General features: G+C 44.3%; 1 protein-coding gene and 1 long non-coding RNA gene across 2 annotated transcripts in view; both read right to left on the bottom strand.

The window, feature by feature from the left end:
- LOC137151777 (uncharacterized) overlaps positions 1-14,829 on the bottom strand; it is a 54,079-nt gene that overhangs the window by 13,041 nt on the left and 26,209 nt on the right. The gene's annotated exons all lie outside the window — the stretch shown is intronic.
- On the bottom strand, positions 7,253-8,792 carry LOC137151840 (uncharacterized). The gene is made up of 2 exons (XM_067546338.1): positions 8,267-8,792; positions 7,253-7,668 (listed from the first exon to the last, which is right to left on the bottom strand). Exons 1-2 carry the CDS (start codon positions 8,790-8,792, stop codon positions 7,253-7,255), a joined length of 942 nt encoding a protein of 313 aa, XP_067402439.1.

Raw genomic sequence — 14,829 nt, 5'->3', positions numbered from 1 at the left:
TCAACTAGACTTTGGGAGGACTGAACAAGACTGTAATGAGAACAAGGAAGCAGACCAATGGCAGGATGGTATCAGAAGATCTAAAAAACTATTGACCAGATTCTCCATTAGTGTAAGTCAGTATAGCTTCACTGAAGTTAATGAAGCAATGCTGATTTAAACAGCTGAGAATCTGGCCTTATGTTTTTAGTAAAGACAGACAAACATTGAAAGAGGAGAAGAAAATAGAGGGGAGGAGTAAGATTAGAAAAATGGGATGTGGAAAAGGGGTGTGTCCCTCTGGCTGGAGATGTCTGTGTTTGCCATATAATGACTAGAAGGAAATTGTGTATTGACTGTTTAAATGGACTAGTTAGTGTCATAAGAATGAACTATGAACATCATTCATAGTCTGATCTTCCCCACTTCAAGGGGATTTATTCTCCCATCAACATGCAGGACATTTAAATTCATGCCTCCTGTTAATGGGAACTAGACATGCACATTTTCCCTGCAAATCCCCACTGAATGTTGTGCATAAATTCCTCATGCAAGGATAGGTGAATAGGCCCAGAGGTATACAGTGATGGCACACTTCTTAACCCTTAGTTTGTTTCTTGACTGTAACTCTAATGACTGCTGTCTTTTTCTAAAATCCAGGGGACAGATTGTGTGCTGAATTACTTCCTGTGCAGTTGCATTTGAAATCAATACTCAGAATCCTGTAAAGCAGCCAACACAGAATTTAGTCCATTCATCTCTTTTTATATCTCAGTTTAGTTAGAGTTGGCTGAATAATATTCACCAAATAATTTACTTGATGAATTTGGTGATTTTTTCCTTCAAATAAATTATTTAACAAGTATTTTTTCTATTATTTGCCCACCTCTACTTATATTGAGCACTTATTCAATACTTGCAAATATTTATTTGAGTCAGAGCAGGTCACTTTAATGTGCATAGTTTATGCAATTTAAATGGCTCACTAACTTTTTCTGAAGTCCTAATAATGGGCCAAATCCTCTGCTCATGTAAATCAGTGAAAATCCATTGACTGCTGTTGATCTATGTCAGTTTACACCTGCTGAGGATCTCTCCAGTATATATAGTAGCTACACAGTAGAACCAGAAGATTATTTAGCTTATTCTTCAGTGTGGATCGCAAATAGGCTGCACCCTCTCAATAGCATATTGTTATATTATAAATGGCCATGCCTATGCCATCTTTTGTCTGAGGAGCTCAAAGTGCTTGACATAATTATTTCATTTACTCTCAGAAATTCTTGTCATGTATGAAAATATCTCCAATTTTACAAATAAAATTCAGAGAGGTTAAGCGACTTGCCCAAAATCAGACAGTTCACTGGCGCAGCCATGAATTGATCACATGAGTCTCGATCAAAGTTTCATGCCATCACCAGCATATGGCATTACATCCCTGTCAGTTATGAATCTGGCTAGTAATGACCTCGAATATTTATATTCTCATTTTCTGGTGGTTACTGAGCCAAGTCTGTTGTGTACTTCAAGCAACCCAGAGATCAAAGCAGCGTAATTCCTTTGCCTTACTAGCTGATTTTTGCTCATGTTATTTCATGTGGCAACAATGTCAATAGTTCTGTGTTTCACTCGTGCTAGAAAAGAAAAGAATTCGGCAACTGGGAAGCAAGTCTGGAGGGACTGGCTTATGATGCCTAGAACCCAGTGAGTAAAGTTCTGTCCTGACTGAGGTCCTGGGCATCTGGTGAATTTGAATTTGACCACATGCATCATACAATGCGGCCCAATGGTGACTCTCTCTCTCAGTCTATTCATTTGAATGGTTTAAACAGTAGAAAGGAAAGGAATTGTTTGGATTGGCATCAAGAGGACAGAAGTGGGAACGAGGAGATAAAATTAAGTTTGGGACAATTTAGGATGAATATCATTTAAAAAATCCTAACAGTGAAATGTATCTGATCTTTTCCATCTCTGATTACTGTCCTATTTGGAACAATTGCACAGACAAGAATAGGGATATTTTTTAAAGGAACGTGGAACGGTACAGTATATCTTTTTTAGCCCTGTTATACCATCTGATGGGACCCCTTGTAAATTAGTCACACTGAAAAAACCCTGAAGTTTCTGTGAAAGAACTTATCAAATACATATACTGTAGATATCAATAATTAATATTTACTCTAACAGTTACCACACAGCAATACTTGTTATGTATTTATATCACTGTATAACATATATTGCCAGTCACTAGGGAATCTAGGTACCATCCTATTCTAAAGTATATTAAATTACTGCAGAATCTGATATCAGTTACTTGGAGTAAATGTAGCTCATAGTAAGTACAGTTCAAATATACAGTTCATAAATAACTCACTTTGCCTGGGGTTCACCCATAAGAATTCCATGCCATAGTGACTGTGTTCAAATACATGGCTGACAACCAAATACATGGCTATTGTTCCTGATTATGGGGTCTGTGTTTCAGCCATCTAGACTGATCTCATTTTGCAAGCAGCTGCTCTAACTTCGGGGCCCACTGGCACAGGATGAACAAGAGACAGTTCTTGTCAGGCTGGAATGCTTGTCAATACCTTGTCTGATCACAGCTGAGCTATGTAGGAGCAAAGTGCCAATCAGATCTGTGCTACCTTTATTTGCAGTCAGCTTTAATGCAGAAAACAACATTTTGATTCATTATCCCTGTCGATGTTGAGGTCTGCTTGCCATCTAGTATTGCTTGTAGTTCACAATGCCACAATTTACAGCTTCCCCCTGACTATCTCCACACTCTTGTCCACTGTCTGGACATGCTAAATGAAATTCATTTCTACAGCAGATAAGCACTTTTCCTTCACGGGAGCTTTGAATTTGAATGGTATGTTAAACCACATCCATAGGATGTAGAGGATCAAACTGAAAAAATATGATTAGGAATTGCAAGTCTGTAAAATTGTTAATTACTAATGAGTAAGATGTACCAATAAAAGCACAGCATGCTTTTTTTTGAGTGGCCTTAATGAAGGGGATCACAAAGCTTGAAGATTAACCATCGGACAAATGGCAGACATTTGCATCCAAACTAAGAAATCCTAGAGAGACTTGCCCAGTAGGCAATAATTTCCAAAGCCTGAAGATGCTTTACCTGGAGACAGGTTGGCTTCTGCATGAAGTTACTGTTCAGGCAGGATCACATTTGGGCTGAGAAAAGAGTTACATATCGATCCGAGTTGGGATTTTCAAAGGAGCCTAAAGGAGTTAAGTATCCAACTCCTAATGAACTTCAGATCTTTTGAGGAAATTACTCCCCCTCTAGTGAGACTGGGATAGATGCCTTCATTGGCTGTTATGATTGTGGCATCTATTTATGTTTTCCACCAGGAACTGAGCTGAGATGTCATCAATTAATTTTATGTACTCCACCAATTTTTTATATATATGGTTTAATAAAAATCTTATGCAGCAGAATCTGATTTCTGCAACTGCAGAAACAGCAGCAGCAGCTTTGGTGGAGAGCTGCCAATGTCACTCACTGTATATAGGAAAAGATGAGTGAAGCAGAAAATGGAGACAGGCAATTTTTTTAAAGGAATAAATAGAACCTTGTGGAAATGACAAACTGGAATTGAAGGCAATGGCAGGTAAGTTACAGTATCCAAAGCCTCAAGGTTATTATAGTCACCCCACATGTGCCCCCTAAGCTAAAGGCCACAAAAATGGTCTATTATGGATATTCATATAGCTGGTTTGAGGGATGCATAACAGGCTTCAGTGTATAAAAATATCCCACTTCTGGTCTGTGTAGGAGGCCCCAGCTATTTTTTCCCCTCTTTAATCAGTACATTCGCTTAAAATTTGCTGATGGTTCTTGGATTCCTAAGTAATGGCAATATACCAGTTTCATCAAATCAAAATGAAACATGCAATTTAGAAAGCTAAATAGAGCAATAAAGTATGTGATTATTTAATAGAAAATAGTGATTTAAGATCCTTCATGGCATCCGTCTATCACTGCATTTTGTTTGTAACAGAGTCAAGTCTTCAATTTCTAAACACATTTTGCATATAAAAACGCTTATTATGGGCTGTATGGTACTAACTGTACTGCACATCCATTTTATCTGCAATATTAGTGTGCTATTGGCCAGATTATGCTTATTAAGCACAAGCCTGTGTTGGAGCTGTGGAAAAACAAGCAGACATATAGGAACTCCAGGAGCACTGACCCTTATGAGACCGGACCATGTATTCCCTTCCATGGTGGGCCATTTCCATCGGCTTGTAGAAATAAAGCGGGAAGAATGGACGCAAACACACAGTACCACACAAAAGTTTCCTGTAGCTGATGGATGGTGATTTTTTTTTTTAAACCTCAATTACCATATAAAGGAATGAAATGGAAGATATGAGATTTGAGATTGCCTATTAACTACTGTTACTGATGCTTTGTATTTCTAGTTTACCTTCCATCCATGATCTCAAAGCCCATTCCCCCTACCCTCCTCCTTCTTCCCTCCTTTGTTACACCACCAAGTGTAAACACTTGGGGTAGAGCTACACTACAGAGCTGACAGTGACGCAGCTGCATCACTGTAACACTGCTAGTGCAGACACTCTAAACTGACAGGAGAAAGTTCTCCTGTTGACTTACTTACTCTGCGAGTGGCAGTCGCTATCTCGGTGAGAGAAGCTCCTTCCACAGTGCTGTCCACACTGGCACTTTGATAGGTGTTACTTATGTCTCTCAGAGGGGGTGGCTTAGTCACACCCCTGAGCAACATAAGTTAAACCGATATAAGTGGTAGTATGTACATAGCCTTAGCATTGGGCAGGTTCTCTATATATCACCCTTCCGGCAGTTGGAATCATCAGCAACAAGGGTCAGGGTCGATATCTAGGGGTTCCTTTCAACAACACAACACAAAAGCTCGACTCAGTAACCTGGGATGATTAGAGGTGCTCAAGGGAGTAGAATGTAGAGGCAATACTTCCCCTCTTGCAAGCACAGAGACTGAATGTAGAAAATAGGCTTAATAAAAGGGGGAAAGCAACCCGGCATTAACATGGGAAGATGCCGCAAGCAGGGTTCACACACATAAAACCATGACTAAAACACCCACCCCAGAGTACGGAGCAGTTTCCTTCTGCCTCAGGTTCTTAATCCAGCAACAAAAAGTTCCTTTAACGTGCCCCTCCCTTCACAGCACCCATCTCATAGATTGTCCTTAGTGGGGAGACCCAGAGTCTAGAGGTGCAGCTGCAGAGTTCACCTCCCATCCTGTTGGGGAGAGAGGGAAAGAAAACACCTTGCTTGCTCTGCTGTCTAGCTGCCACATTTCAGCCACCTCACCAGTTGCCTGATGCTCCACCAGCCACCCTGCAGGATGCTTATTGCTCTGCTAGCTGCCCTGCCAGCTGCTCCGCTGCACACTACGATCTTCTGCTACCACCTGCTTCTCCACTATGACCTCTGCAGGTTGGTTTCTTGAGATTCCACCCAGCTCTCTGAGGCTTTGTCTACACTGCAGCGCTAATTCGAATGAGCCTAATTCAACTTTCAGAAACCGATTTATAGAAATCGCAGCAGACTGTCCCCACTACAGTGTTTGAGCTGGTTTCTTGCATCCACACTAGCCAGCCTTAATTCAAATTACAAAGCAGTGCAATGTGGGTAGCTATCCCACAGTGCAACTAGCCATGGTGGCTGTTTGGAAGAGTGTCTTTGTCCCAGGATGCAACGCTGCTTCCCCTACCTTCCCCGCCCCAAAGAAACAGGAAAAGGATTTTCACGCTGTTTTTTTACTCCCCCCAATCACCAGTGCTGCAGAGACATGAAGACAGCTGAACTGTGCACTGTAATTCTGATTGTGACAAATACAACGCAGCTTATCATGGAGTACTTTAGAAATAGAGCAAGAAGGCAAAACAGGTACACACCTATACCACCATGGCAGCTGTGCTACAGGCAATCGAGGAGAACAATTCCCGATTGCTGCAGGCTGTGATGTTTCATCTGCAGTCCATGGAGCGCAGGTTCTGGTGCAGGGAAACAAGCACAGATTGGTGGGACCGCATAGTTATGCGGCTGGGGGATGATCATCAGTGGCTGCAAAACTTTTGTATGCGAAAGGCAAATTTCCTTGGACTGTGCTTGGAGTTGTCACCATCCCTGAAGAGCGTGAACACTCACTGGAGATAAGATATGATGGTGGAGAAGAGTGTCGCCATCGCTCTGTGGAAGCTGGCAACCCCAGACTTTTACCGCTTGGTTAGGAATCAATTTGGAATTGGTAAATCTACAGTGGGAGCTGCCGTGATTCAAGTATGCAGTGCCATCAATAGACTTCTGCTACAAAGGCTAGTGACTTTGGGAAGTGTGCAGGACATAGTGGAGGGGTTTGCCATGATAGGCTTCCCAAACTGCACAGGGGGCCCATTGATAGGACACACATCCCCATATTAGCGCCTGCACATGTGGCAACCGAGTACATAAACCGCAAGGGCTACTTTTCCATGGTCCTGCAGGGGCTTGTGGATCACAGGGGTCGTTTCACAGACATCAGTGTGGGGTGGTCTGGGAAGGTGCATGACACTCGTATATTTCGTAACTCAGGGCTGTTCTGTAAGATGCAGGCGGGCACTTCCTTCCCCGACCAAAAAATTTACATCGGGGGTGTAGGAATGCCAATAACAATCCTGGGGGATCCTGCTTGCTCCTTGCTCCCTTGGCTAATGAAGCCCTACACCAGCCACCTACAGTGACAAGGAGTGTTTTAATAAAAGGTTAAGCAGTTGCAGAATGGTTGTAGAATATGCCTTTGAGCATTTAAAGGCAAGATGGAGGAGTCTCCTCACTAGGCTGGACATGGAGTGAGAAGTACCTCCCTTCTGTGATATCTGCTTGCTGTGTTCTTCATAATGTGTATGAAGCCAAGGGGGAAAGGTTCCCGCAGGGTTGGGCTGTGGAGGCAGAAAGACTGGCTGCCAATTATGAGCAGCCAGATGCCAGGACTATGCTGAGAGCTAACCATGGAGCACTTTGCATTAGGGAATCTTTGAAAACTAGGTTCTGCAATGAGATGCAGGACTGATTTCTGTTCACGTATGTTGTGTGCCTTTGATGTTCCTCCCGCCCCCACTCCCCCTTTGATATCTGTGCCTGACAAATCCCTCCTGAACAAGATAATATTTAATTAAAAAACATTTTTGAATACTGCAAAACTTTATTTTTTTACATTCAAGTCATGGGGAAATCGGAGGGGTAGGGGTATGAGGTTCATTCACTGTCTCCAGGGGTAGGGTGGAAGCTTGCTGGGGTGGAAGAGAGCACAGGCTGCATCCTGGACAATTTCCTCCGAGACCTCGTGGTGGCAGGGGAGGGCAGCATAGCCCTTGGTTCATGAAGGTCCACAAGACGCCCAAGCATGTCTGACTGGTACTGCAGAAGTTTCAGCATCTCATGCGTCATGCTGCGATCAGTCTCCTGCATTTGTCTATGAGTGTCCGTCACCCTGTCCATGCTCTGGGACAAGGTCAGCTTCCACGTTCTTTGCTCTGTCTCTGCTGATGTTGAGGCGGTCATGAGCTCAGAAAACATTATCTCTGGGTTTTTTGTTTTTTTCTCTCTCCTTTTTCTAATCTGAGACAGTCTGTCCACTGCATTTCTTAAAGGTCGGTCCAGTGCAGAGGTGTCTACAGAATGAAAGAAAAACAACAGGGGACATAGTTAGCATAGTGGATACAGTTATACGAAATAAGTATTTTAAAAAGGAGTCAATGAAACAATGTATCTATCAAATGATTTCAAATAGACCATGAAACAATGTATCTAGCAAATAATTTCCTCTCAGCTTGTATTTCAAACCCCTACCAAGACCAGCTGCGGGAGGGTTGGGGGGGGGGGGGGGGGTGGAAGAACCGGGGAAAATCAAGGCTTGGATTTCAAACCCTTACAGAGACCAACTGAGGACAGTGTGGGTGGAACAATGCTTAAAACGCAGGAAGCCATAATACTGGCTTCCTTACTTGCAGAGAAAAATCCTACCGTGGAGGGATGAACAAGGCAGCCCTCCACTGAAAAGTTTTTCCAGCCAAGGGAGAGATAACAGATTACATACATTAAAATTTCCCATGTTATAACAAGTGATGATAAACGTAGCATTTCTCAACACAAAATAACTGAGACCTGGGTTACCACCCAGTACAGGCAACGAAACGGCTGAGATTCCCCTTGTGTCCCCCCACCACACAATGTACAAGGACAGAAATGCTAATAAGAAAGAAAACTCACCAGATGTGCCTTCCATGGGATCACTTGTGCTGTCTGGTGTGCTGGTGGACTGCTCAGGGGTCAAGAATAACTCCTGTGTTTCTGGGAGAACGGACACCCCGCTCTCATGCTCCCTGCTTTCCACAGTTTCCTCCTCCTCGTCCAGGGATTCCTCCTCATTGTTCACGGACTGTGAAGCAGTGGAGGTATTGATGCTGTATGGAGGCATCGTGGTGGGATTGCCCCCCAGAATAGCATGCACCTCACCATAGAACCTGCATGTTTTGGGAGAGGAGCCAGAGCAGCTGTTAGCTTCCCTGGCTTTCTGATAAGTCTGCCACAGCTCCTTTATCTTGACTCTGCATTGCTGAGCATCCCTGTTGTGTCCCTTCTCCAGCATGCCCTGGGATATCTTCCCATAAATGTCCAGATTCCTGTTGCTGGCTCTGAGCTGAGCCAGAACTGAGTTCTCGCCCCACAGCCTGATATGGTCTAAGACCTCTGCTCGACGCCATGCTGGGGCACGTTTGGGCTTTGCAGTAGCCATGCTGAGAACAATGGGAAAGCTCTCTCCACGCTGGCAGCAAGCACAGGAAATGAAGATTCAAATCTTCCCAGGGTTGCTTGGGGGGGAGGGTAATTTAAAATGGGGGCATTATAGGATACATTCCAGAGGGCAATTAATTCAAATTAAGTCCTATTGCATCTACATTGACAGTAATTTGAATTAACAAATTCGAATTAGGCGCTATGCCACTTGCAGAGGTGGCCTTATTAAATCAATTTTACAGGCAGCTTAATTCAAATTAACAGTACACCAGTGTAGACACGGGAGTAATTAATTCGAATTAAGGGACTTTAAATCGACCTAAGCCGCCAGTGTAGACCAGGCCTCAGTCTCAGCGCTCAGTGGATGAACCTCAGTGCTGAAACTAGGCAGAAGCGCTGTTCCGCAGTCGATGATTTCAGCTCTAGTGATCACTTAACAAAACAAGAGAGACTCCTAATGGAATCTTAATTAGCTCGATCTTTGAATAGTGGGAAGGGGAGGTTAAACCGTATCTGGGATTCTCAGGCGTATTCCTGCCTGGAAGCATGGGTTGTCTGTCCCCACCCCCTATCCACCTCCATAGGACTCTGGCATCCCAGTTTCTTGCTTAGCCAGTTCTGTTCAGATGATAGTGACCCTGCAGTCAGAACAGGCAAGTTCTGCTCCCCTTTGCTCATACAATAAGGCGAACAATATTTCATTACCCTGCATTTAACACAAGTAATTTGTAACCCAACACCAGCCAAAGGGATCATTTGGACAAAGCAGTCCCATCATGCTGAGCACCTAAGCAGGGTGAGTGGGCTCATGCAAATACCAACTTGGCAGGGCACAGTCCATTCAGACCCTGCTTATTCTGAATGGAGAGAAGCTGAAATAATATCCCTTTATTCTCTAGCAGGGAAATAGAGGCGATGCCGTGAATTACAGACATTAAGGTGATGTAAGTATCTAGTTTAATAGATCTGATTTTTTCCCAGAAAAGATTTGGGAATCTGTCTAAGGGAACAGACTGGTTAACTCATTAGAAAGGGAGACTGTCAGTGAGGGTTCACAAAAAGAGGCCTTGTCAAAAAAGTCTGATGGAGTTCATTGATGAGGTGAGCAAGAAATGAAATGAAGGTCATAAGGCTGCTGTAATATAACCTGGATTTCAGAAAGTCTTTTGACAAGACTTTGCATGAGAAGTTAATGAGTGAAATGCTAGTTTCCAGAACAATAACCTGGATAAAACGGATTGCTGAATGGAGTAGAGGAACATTGAATAGTGGCAAGTCTTTTGGATAGTCAGAAATGGTGTCTGACAACATTCAGTGCTGGGCCTATTTGTATTTAACTCTTATTACACATATACTATCTGGAAAGCGAAATAAGTTGTTACTTAGATAATATATAACAGGTACCTTAGAAATATTGTAGTGAAGTAGATAGACCTTAACTGTGTCCTATAGTAACACAATAGGACACAGTAATTGTACAATAAATGTTAAAGCATTTAGACAGTTTGAATGGATGGTATAAATATTTTCTGTTGATACTTTGGGCCCGTTACAGTGCTCTGGAAGAAAGATCGGAGAATGAAAGTTTTAGGGGACCTCTTGACATGATTAGTTAGCAGAACATGCCAGACTTTTCCCTTGGATTTTCATAGATCTGTGTTGAGAGAGAGATTTGTCCATCTGAACTTCAGACACACGTATCCAGGGTTCAATCTATAGCTAGCTCTGCATCTGTGAGGTAGGCTTAAGCGTTTAAAAATAAAGTTGTTTAAAAGGCGTCTTGTTCTGACTTCAAATCAAAGAATAGGCTCTGTAATAATCTGCTTACATGAGAGGAGACAGATTGGGCTTTGCTTATTATTGCCCTTACTCACGTTGTGATAGACTGTGGCTGGGATTTACATGTCCACACAGTGAAGTAACAGAAAGTAAGACCCCACCCCACCCAGTGGCAGTCCTGGTGCATTATAATGCAGAAATTGCCCTCTGGGTCATAATTCCTCCTCTGCTTGTGGGGGCTAGTTATTGCCTGCTGGCTTATACCAGAAGTTAATTACTAATGTTCCCCCCTCCCCCCCCCCACACACACACCTACCTGCTCTGGCTAGTGAGTAGCTAAAACACTGACCAATATCCACCCACCCACTGCATGGAGGGCCCAGTTATTCCTGTGCATGTGGGACCTTGGCCCACCAGTTCAGATAGCCTTCACAGCAGCTGGGAGGTGTGATTCCCACCTCAGACAGACAGACGTGCTACTCGAGCTAGCGTGGTACAAATAGCAACGTGGCCACAGTGACAAGGGCAGTGATTTGAGCGGTCTGCCCCGCTTCCCTCCCCGGGTATGTACTCGGGTGGCTAGCCCAAGCCGCCACCCATGCTAGTACAAGCTCAAGTCTACCTGAGCCGGGGATTACATCTTGCAGCTGCTGTGTAGACAGAGCTATATGCCCCACTACAGTCCCATGTCAACTATTCACTGTGAATTGTTCATTCAACTCTATACAGCAATTAAAAGAAAACTGACATTTCAAAAGATGTCAAATTACACCTTTTCCAGGTAACTCGTGTAGAAGTCTCTCTCATTGCCAGGAATTTCAGAGCAACATTTCTGAGGCAAAATTGAGATCGACTTCATTTACAAAGGCTATTTTTGCCCATCTAGAAAATATTATCTTTCATCGTAAATCTATACACAGGCCTGGTCTACACTACGAACTTAGTAGGAAGCCGCCTTACATCAACCTAATAATGTATGCGTCTACACTACCAGGTCCCTTCCACCAACGTAACTCACCAGTTACGTCAACTTAATTACTCCACTGCTACAAGAGGCATAGAGCTTATTTCAATGTTGATAGAGAGGCAGTGTAGACACAGCATTGTGTAAGATGGCTGAATTGACCTCCAGGAGGTGTCCCACAATGATCTCCAGAGCAGTCATGGTGGATGATTTTCAACTTTGCGGCACATCAGCCAGGTACACAGGAAGCAGCACCTCCCTTGTTAAAGCCCTGGGAACTTTTGAGTTCTCATTTCCTGTTTGATCAGCATGGAGAGCTCACCAGCACAGCTGATCATTCTGACTCAGTGCCCTAAACGCACTCCAGCCTGGAGCAAACAGGAGGGGGCGGATCTTATTGGCATGTGGAGGGAAGAGTCTGTGCAGGCACAGCTCCGATCCAGCCGAAGAAACGTAGACATTTATGAAAAGATCGTGCAGGGCATAGGGGAGGACCACCACATTAGGGACACGCAGCAGTGTTACACGAAAACCAAAGAACTTCAGCTGGTGAACCAGAAGACAAGGGAGGTGAACAGTCATTCTAGTTCTGTACCACACATATGCCGCTTCTACAATGAGCTGCATGTGATTCTCAATGGCGATCCCACCACTACCATACTGCATTTGAGGGATACCTCCCAGGATTCTAAGTCCTGGGCCACCCCAGGCAACAACGAGGAGGATATTCTAGGTGAGGAAGAGGAGAAAAATGGGACACAGGTGAATGGGAGAATCCATTCTCCCCGAGAGCCAGGAGCTATTTTTAATCCCCGAGCAGTCAAGCCGGTCGAAGGACAGCATGGCGTCTGAGTGTGATGCCATGGAAAACCCTTCTGGTGAGTATGCAATTCCAATCAAAGTGTAGGGGTTACATGTTCTTATAGCCTATGTTTAATATGAAGAGAAAAGAAAGGTGCAGTGAGTATCTGCTTTCCAGTGGTCGCTCCAGCTATGTAGAGGATGCCCCCTGGAAAAGACAGTTTATGTGCACAGGGATGGCCTGGGAATCCTCCATAGAGATCTGCAGGGAATTTGCAGGGTACTCTGCAATCCGTTACAGAAAGTTTCTGGGGAGGACTGCTTTATTTCTCCTATCCTGGTAGGACACTTTCCCATGCTACTCCAATATTAATTCTGCTGGCATCATTGCAATATACAGCATAAGGGCCAGGTCTGAACCCAGACACATGCAGTATCTGCTCCCTTGCTGCCGGTGTTACCATCAGGAGATTGCTATCACATGGTCTCCCCTAGGTGACCCTGTGGAAGTTCTCATTACAAGTGCTCATACTGCAAACGATAGAGCATGTGATCCCCCTCCCCCCCCATGATGATTTCCATGTCCCTCGACCCCGGGTTCCCTAACATGCTGGTGGTTTGGGTGGCAGGAATCAGCATTACCTAAGAATCTGCAAGCCCAGTGTGACTGCTACCAGCAACATTAAGGTAGTGTGTGGGGAGGGGGGGGGGTTCTTTGTTCTCCTGCAGCTGTAACCCTCCTCCTAGTCCCCTGAGCCACCTTAGACAAAGAACACAATTTGGGAGGCTCAACACTGGTCTTCAGTCTCCACGCACCATGCATGTTGCTACGGGGAAGGGGGCATTGTCCGCCTGCCCACCTGTGCTCCCAATATGCTCCCAAAGGCCATATTCACCATGGTTGGAACAGCAAATCGGAGCATTGACTAGCTAGGGATACTGATTATGTTTTGTCCTGCACTTCAGTGGAATAAGTTGAGTGCTTTTTAAAATAGCAACTGTGTACTAGACCCAGGGTCTGCATTGACAATGGTTGCCTTGCACTTTGCATGCCTTGCAGTGTAAAGCCTGTCTTTTAACTCCTCGTTCACACCAGTGGAGAGTTTTTCCACAGATCAGAAGGTGGAAAAAAAAGAATGCGTGATGACATGTTCAACAAGATAATGAATGCCTCTGGGACACCGGACATGGAGCAAAGAGCTTGGAGGATTTCACTCTCTGAAAAACTGGATATAGAGAGCATCCCAGGAGAATGAGCGTACCACACAGAATGAGATGCTGCAGATTATGAAGGAGCAATCAGACACAGACATCTGGTTGAGCTTCAGGAGAAACGACTGGAGACTAGATTCCCTCTGGAGCCCCTGCAGAACGGCCTGCAAACATCGCCATATTCCGCCTCCCTCTCCCCCAAAGGTTCCAGGAGGCTGGGGGGGGAAGTGTAGGGAGTGCAATATCCCTTCCACTCAACAGCAGGGAGGGCACTAAGAACAAAAGGTGGCCATTTGTTGACCTTTGGTGGGGCAAGACTGCTGTGCTTCTACAGAGAAGCAGACTTGGTTTCGCCCTTCTCAATTTTACCACATCGTTTGTCCAAGGTTAAATTCTTTTCCTCCTCCTTTCAGTTTCTTTATGTTTGTTCAATAAAAGTCAATGTTTTGAGAAATAAATACTCTATTTATTCCATTCATGGGAGCTTGGGGTGGGGGGAAAGGAAAGGGAGGTACAGAGAAACTGATGCAATGGAGAGGATGGTATGGAAAGGCACAACGCAGATAAGCAGTGCACAGCACTGTGGGTCATTGTTGAAACAGGTTTTCAAAACCCTCCCAGACACACACACACACACACACACACACACACACCCCCATCCACCCCGCTCCTCGCTGGACTCTTTTTATTGCTCTGTAATCTGGCTGCTCAAAATTAGCTGCTTACCTGTCTGCCTCTATCCTCCACCCCTGCGGAAACGTTTCTCCCTGTGCCTCACAAATATTATGGAGCACACAGCAGGCAGTGATAACAATGGGGATACGGCTTTCACGGAGGTCCAACCTAGTAAGCAAATTGTATCAGCTACCCTTTAAATGTCCAAAGGCACATTCCACCACCATTTTGCATTTTCTGAGTCTATTGTTGAACCACTCTTTACTGCTGTTCAGGTGGCCGGTGTTTGGTTTCATGAGCCATGGGCAGAAGGGATAGGTTGGATCTCCCAGGATCATTATTGTAATTTCAACATTATCAATGGTTATTTTGCAATCTGGAAAGAAAGTCCCTTATTGAAACTTTCTGAACAGACCTGTGTTCCTAAAGATGCATGCATCATACACCTTTCATGACCATCCCATATTGAATTTGGTGAAACAGCTCCTGAGATCCACCAGTGCTTGCAACACTATTGAAAAGTATCTCTTTTGGTTTATGTACTCTATGGCAAGGTGGTCCGGTGCCAAGATAGATGGCACGCACTTCCCTATTGTCCCATCAC

Source organism: Emydura macquarii, unplaced genomic scaffold, assembly GCF_026122565.2.
Source record: "Emydura macquarii macquarii isolate MOO-44397 ecotype Brisbane River unplaced genomic scaffold, CSIRO-AGI_Emac_v2 contig_1119, whole genome shotgun sequence".
NCBI lineage: Eukaryota > Metazoa > Chordata > Testudines > Chelidae > Emydura > Emydura macquarii.
This window is presented reverse-complemented; position numbering and strand designations above follow the sequence as displayed.